Source organism: Mesoplodon densirostris, chromosome 19 (genome assembly GCF_025265405.1).
Source record: "Mesoplodon densirostris isolate mMesDen1 chromosome 19, mMesDen1 primary haplotype, whole genome shotgun sequence".
NCBI classification, from domain to species: domain Eukaryota; kingdom Metazoa; phylum Chordata; class Mammalia; order Artiodactyla; family Ziphiidae; genus Mesoplodon; species Mesoplodon densirostris.
Genome location: NC_082679.1, coordinates 1,256,658 through 1,263,564, shown reverse-complemented (window position 1 = coordinate 1,263,564; position 6,907 = coordinate 1,256,658). Strand labels below are relative to the sequence as shown.

At 47.5% G+C, this 6,907-nt stretch overlaps 1 protein-coding gene across 1 annotated transcript in view; it reads right to left on the bottom strand.

Moving 5' to 3' along the window:
• Positions 1-225: 225 nt before the first annotated feature.
• The window catches only part of LOC132479865 (zinc finger protein 211-like), a 29,279-nt gene continuing 22,597 nt past the window's right edge, over positions 226-6,907 (bottom strand). Inside the window, exons 3-5 of the mRNA XM_060083520.1 lie at positions 6,524-6,840; positions 4,253-4,379; positions 226-3,074 (exon numbers count right to left, since the gene is read on the bottom strand). Coding sequence (XP_059939503.1) covers positions 1,792-3,074; positions 4,253-4,379; positions 6,524-6,556 — 1,443 coding nt within the window. The 5' untranslated portion in view covers positions 6,557-6,840 and the 3' untranslated portion in view covers positions 226-1,791. The remainder of the gene's footprint in view (positions 3,075-4,252; positions 4,380-6,523; positions 6,841-6,907) is intronic.

Here is a 6,907-nt window from a genome sequence, read left to right as displayed (position 1 = left end):
GATGTAATTATCTACCTACCTATAGGTTAAGAGATTTATGAAACACAAAAGCTTTAAAGTGGGAAGTCTGAGCACTGATATTGGAGCTATTGAAAGGTTTACACCTTAGAAATGGACTCTGAATGTTATGTGTTATATGATTCATTTAATATAGTGGGGCTAGATGAAACAAGTTACCCCTAACATGAAAAAAACAAAGAAGGCTTTATTGCCTGTTCCCTTCCATTGTGTATATACACATAAGGCTTTATTTGTAACAGCCGAAAATTGAAAACAAGCCAAAATGGCCATTAACAGAAAAGTGGGTAAACAAATTGTGGTTCATCTAGACAGGGTATAGTACTCAGCTATAAAAAGAATGAAGTACTTTACATAAGCAAACATTTATGAATCAGAAAACAATTATGCAGCATGGAGGGAAAACACAATTTTTAAAAAGTAAACAAAATTCTATGAAACAAACTAATTTACCGTGAAAGAGTAAATCAGTAGTTGTGAGGGCAGAAAGACATTTTAAAACGGTATTCTCTGGCAGCTGAGGGGTTAGGATTCTGGGCTTTCACTGCCACAGCCCAGGCTTGATGCCACAAGCTGTGTGGTGTGGCCAAAATAAAAGGGAAGTAACTGAATTACAGATGACAACCATCAGGATTATTTTTAATGGTTTCATGGTTTTTACACTGTGTCAAAATTAACCACACTGTACAACTGAAATCAATTATATGTCAATAAACCTTTGTAAGGATTTGTTTAAATAGAAATCCAATTCCCCCCATTTTTTTCATAACCAGAGGTTTAGAAAGCCGGGGAAGGGCAGACAGTATTCATAAAGATCATGTCTGAGTTGGCAGGAGCCGCTAGGTCACAAAAACTCTCTCCCTCTGTCTCTTCTCATTTTCGTCTCCATGCAGCAGTATCCTTAAGAGTGCGCAGCTGGGAGGCTACAAATATACAACACTTTATTTGCTCTGCCAATGATTGCAGCTACAGGAAGAACACAGCTATGGCATGTACACCTCATCCAACACAATGTAGCCACAGTCAGTCACTGAACGTTTGTGGAGGCACCTTAGAAGAGGCACACCTCTCTCTGCCACAGCCTCCTCCAGTGCATGTGAATCACATCCACTGTGTGTGAATTTACATTCCAGCCTCACCCCTGTCTTACAAACACCAGAAAACCCAGCTCTAGACATGAAGGCACGTGGTTCCTTTGCAGTACCTGGGGAACAGCTTCCCCACAGTAGTGCTCAGCATTATGTGATAGATATCCTTGGGAAAAGAACTGATTTATACGTCTCAGAGAGGCACTAGAGGTGCTTCCTCCCTTGAAAAAACTCCTCCTACTGTTCCGTAGAGAGTGGGACAGAGACACCTGCCTTCCCTGATCATGGCAAGGGACATACATACTATTGGAACCTGGAAACTACTAACTGGTAAAGGTGAGGCTTCTGCCACAGAAACTGGAAGGGACATACATAATTCAGGCAATGGCGCCAGCAGTAGAATATACAAAGAGGATCCTAAAGGCTTTCCACAAACCTAGAACTCCTGGGGAAACTTCCCACCCTGGATGCTCAGCTGTATGAGGTTCAATGTCAAGCAGATGGCTCCCTCACAAAGACACTCCAGTACACTGAAAACCCATGTTCCCTGTAGGTCTCAGAGACCCTTAGATGAAGGTTTTCCCAACTTTGCTGCACGAATAAAATTTATCCAGGCTGTGAACTTCTGTTTAATTACAGACCATTGGCTGTAACTGGTTCTCTCCCAGTCACTGTATTCATGAGGTTATCTGCTGTGAAGTTTTCTGTGTTGAATGATGTGGGAGCTTTGACTAAAGGACTTCCCACATTCCCCACACTCATAAGGCTTTTCTCCTGTGTGTACTCTCCGGTGCTGAATGAGGTTGGACTTTTGGCTAAAGGATTTCTCACACTCGTCACACTTATATGGTCTGGCTCCAGTGTGAATTCTCTGGTGTTGGTTAAGAGTGGAGCTGTGGCTAAAGGATTTCCCACATTCCCCACACTCGTAAGGCCTTTCTCCAGTGTGAATTCGCAGGTGCTGCACAAGTTTGCATTTGTAGCTGAAGGATTTTCCACATTCACTACATTTATAAGGCCTTGCTCCACTGTGAATCTTCTGGTGCTGAATGAGGTTGGAGCTTTGACTAAAGGAATTCCCACACTCACCACACTTATAAGGCCTTGCTCCAGTGTGAACTCTCTGGTGTTTAATGAGAGTGGAGCTGTAGCTAAAGGACTTCCCACATTCGCCACACTCATAAGGCCTCACTTTAGTGTGAATTTGTAGGTGCTGCACAAGTCTTAATTTGTAGCTGAAGGCTTTCCCACATTCATTGCACTTATAAGGCCTTGCTGCAGTGTGACTTCTGTGGTGTTGAATGAGTCTGTAGCTTTGGCTAAAGGATTTCCCACATTCACTGCACTCATAAGACCTGGCTTCTGTGTCAGGTCTCTGGCAATTAATAAGGATGGAGCTTTGGTTAAAGGGTTTCTCACAGTCATAGTAACTTTCTCTAGTGTGAAGTTGCTCATCCTCAAAAAGTGTGTATTCATAGCTGAACAATTTCTCATACTCAGTGTACTTGTAATGACTTTTTCCGCTATGAAAGGACTCCCCACACCTGAAGCTGCTGTGTGGCTTTGCCCCTTTGAGAGTGGCCTGATGCTGAAGAAGATTCAACATAGCCAGGAAATCCTTCCCAACTTCCTCGCAGGTAAAGGTCTTCCCTGAAACATGGAACCTATAGCTTGTCACAAGTGAGGCCCTATCTATGTCCCTTTTGAATGGCTTCTCATCATTGTGCTTCTGGTGCTGGTGACTGTTTGGACTGAACCAAAATTGTTTTCCACATGCCTCACAGGTGTATGATTTCTGCCCAGGATGCAATCCTTGGTACTCAGGCAGATACAAAATGTCTCTCCCGGCCATGACACACTTCTCACAGGGGTGAGTCTTCTGAATGGATGGATCTGGAGTTGGAGTCTTGCCCAGTGACATTTGTTCTACAGGAAATGCCTCCTCATCCTCCATTCCATACCAACAACCTGAAAGCACAGAAATGCTGGTGAAATGCCTGTTGTCCTTGATGGTGGGGGGGCAGCCCCAACACGAATGTGTCAGACACACCAAAGAATAAGGCCACTGGATTGTTTTCAATATGAGGTTGATGAAAGAGCTGCTTTGCAGTACTGGGACTCTGGGAGCCCTTGCAAGATGGAGGCTGTCAGGGTGGTATGCAGCACAGGAAGAAACATCTCCAATTCACGTCTCTGCCAACACCCTTCAGGAGGGCCTTGAGTGCTGTGTTCAAGTATCCAGGCCCAGGAAGATATGGTTGCAACTACAGGGTATTCAAAGTCTATTTAATGTTATGTGCGTACCTTGCAGCACGTTACGTGGGACTTAATTTTGGAGAACATTGTAGGGGGAACAGTAGAGAAAAGGTGACACATGAAGGTAGAAACATGGGGACAGCCAGGGACCCAGAGAAGAATCAGAAGTTATAGAAGTGTCCACAGTAAGGAAGGAAAGGTAGAAATGAGGTGTGGTCACTGGCATCACCATCTTGATGTCATGCCCTCTGTCAGCTGCCATTCACCAAAGAGAGACCTGCTCTGAGCCCATCTCGCCATGGCTGGAGTCATGTCCATCCCAGCACTCTTCTTTCTGAACCCCAGTTGAACAACTGCCTGGGACCTGAGTCCTAAGGCAACGACAGGACAGGTGATGGACTAGCATTGGCCCAGAGCAATTCTGCATATTATAAGAATAGCCCATGGGAATTCCCTTGCAGTCCAGGGGTTAGGATTCTGCACTTTCACTACCGAGGGCCCAGGTTCAATCCCTGGTTGGGGAACTAAGATCCCACAAGCCATAGGGCATGGCAAAAAAAAAGCCCATCGTCCCCAAAGGTAGTCAATATATTAGCAATGGCAACTGCTGGCACAGACAAGAAGAATGTCAACAGAAAGGAGAGAGAAAAACCTGGGCAGGAGCCATGGATCTGGATAGGTACCCAGCCAGGCAGAGGGCAAGTAAGGTGTGATCCATCAGGCTCACTGGGGCAGCACACTGGTGGCTGCAGGTTCAAGAAGAAGGCAGTCGCCCAGCCCTGTCGACCACAGCACCCAGCCAGGGAACTGGGAAAGGAGACAGGACCTACTGTTCAAATGTGAGAAGATCAGTCTAGCCCAAGGTACTGGGGTGGGTGCGAGGGCCTTACCCAGGGAGGTCACAAGTGCAAAGTTCTCCAGCATGACATCGTGGTACAGGCATCTCTGAGCCTCATCAAGGAGCCCCCACTCCTCCCAGGAGAAGTACACAACCACGTCTTCAAAGGTCACACTACCCTGCCATGATGGGGAGAGATGAAATCACAAAAAGCCTCTCTCCCAAGGACCCACAACCCATCACCCACACATCTATCCCACGCTTACCCTCCTCCCAAGCTCGCCCTGGTGCCTCTAATGTCACTCTCTCCTCACTGTCCTGCCTGCAAGGCCCCACTGGCCCTTGCAGCCAGGACATATCCCTGGGGTACTGCAGAGTGTACCTCCCAGGTACAACCAAATGTAGACTCCACCTGCACTCTTAAGTCCCTCAAACCAAGGATGTGGAATCATCAGCTCATGCTCCCTTTCTTAGCACCTCTGGCATCTGTGTACCCCATAAGTGCATCCCCACAGCCACAGGAATTCCATTTGTCTCCCTGTTACTCATCATACAGCATCGAGAGTGCCTTGCTACTACAGACCTCTGCAGGACCCCACCTCCTGCTAAGGCTACCACAACAAAGTACCACAGAGTGGCTACCTTAAGCAACAAAAATTTATTTTCTGACAGTTCAAGTGTTGGCAGGGTTGGTTGCGTTTACAGCCTCAATCCTTGGCTTATTGATGGCTATCATTTCGCTCTGACTTCACTTCGTCTTCCTTCTGTGTCTGAGCCCAAATTTCCTGTTATTACAAGGACACTGGACATGTTGGATGAGGGTTCATATTAATAAAAAACCCTATCTCCAAACACAGTCACATGCTGAGTTACTGGGGATAAATACTTCAACATAAGACTTTAGGGGGTCATAATTCTGCCTGTAACTCACAGGTGTCCTATTCATCCCTGAGCTCATCAACCAGCCTCAGAGGATCCACAAAAGGTCACCACAAAATTCTGGTGAGTCAAGAATGGTGAATAAGCAGCAGCCCCGTCCTCAGGGTCCTCCTGCCTCAGTTACTCCTGGGCCTCTGCATTCACCTCCTGTCTACTCTTCCCTTGGAAACCATGGCTGCTAGATTATCCTCTCCTTCCTCCATGGCCTCTCTTAAAACCTTTTACCTATGTCTGAGAGACCACTTCCTCCAACCTGGTGCCCAAGAAAGAGACCCAGAATTGACACTTACTCTCTTCTTCTTCTTGACCTGTTAATAATATTACCACCAGGACAAGCATTCCCCTTCCTGAATGTGACAGAAAGCCCCACCCATGTGTGTCTAATGCTGAACTGTCTCAAATTTCTAGACCTTTCTTCTCTGCAGCTAGATGGAATAGGTGACCCAATCCCCCCACTGCTCCTACCACCTCCAAAATCAACACCTACTTCTCAGGGAGACATTCCAGGCCTGAGGCCTGCCTCCCTGCTCTGTTCTCATCAGAAGGAGACTTACATTCCCTGAATATTCCCAGCTTGGCCTCAACTTCAAGCATCTGGCACATACTGGTACCTATGCCCTTGATGACTTTACTAATGGAATTGGGAACACCTCCATATAACCTCCAGCCTCGGTTGACGTTTCTCCAGGGTCCCAGGATACCACAACCCCAGACACCACATTCATAGGGTCATGATCAGTGAGACCCTGGGACACCCTCCCCTTACTTGTGTAGATTCTAAAAGCACTTCAACTGTTATGGGAGCCACTGGGCAGAGGCCAGTGGAGGCAGGCAACCATGGTGGAGCTCAGTGGGCTCTGGTCTCCATTATAGGTCTGCTCACCACTGGAGCAAAGAGACCTCAGGCTGTCTGAACTCTGGGATTTAGGCCTCAGTGCTGACTCTTAGCAGCTATGTGACCTGCACAAGGACTCAGTCGCCCTGTGCTTCACTGTCATCAAACCTCTCCAGTCTGTTCTTCCTTTAAAAAGCCTCTTGGAAAACTTCATTTGTCTGCTTTGTTGAAATTCCCCACAGTTCCCAGGGCCTTCAGAATGAAGAAACAACCCCCTGAGCCTGCCAATCCAGGGGCCACTCCATCTCAATGCTCTGTTCCCTAAAGGAACAGGTTTCCCGAATCCTCCAACCTCCCAGCCTTTGCACCTGCCGGTCCCTCCGCCTGTGACCCTCTGCCACGTGCCATCACACAGTCTGTCAGAAACAGGGCCCCACCCATGGCCGCCTCACCATCCTGGGCTGTGGGCACGGGACCAAGCGCCCTGCACTCGGGGCTTTAGTGTCTGGTGGGGTGAGGGGGGTGAGGGCCCGGAGGACGAGCATTTACCTGAGGTGGGTCCCTCAGCACGGCCGCCGCCATCGGAGTCTGTGGGTGGAGCAACCCAGTGCTTCAGATCCGACTCTGTGCAGCAAGGACAACAATTCCTCTTGGTCGTGTCTCCTCTTTAATTTGGTCACCTCGGACCAGACCCAGAGCTGTGGAACCTCTGAGTAGGAAACAGACTGCCACTAGGAAAATGCCGGAAATCCCGTCCTGACACAATGGCACGCATGGAAATGCCCCAGTCCTGGACCTTCATTGACGTGAATTTGCTGGCTCAGGGTCCTCTGGGCAATGTAGTTCTCACAGCAGTGAATAAAACACTGAATTAAAGAGTAAATAAAACACTGAATTAAAGCAGTGGTTAAAACTCCACTGTATATTTTATCT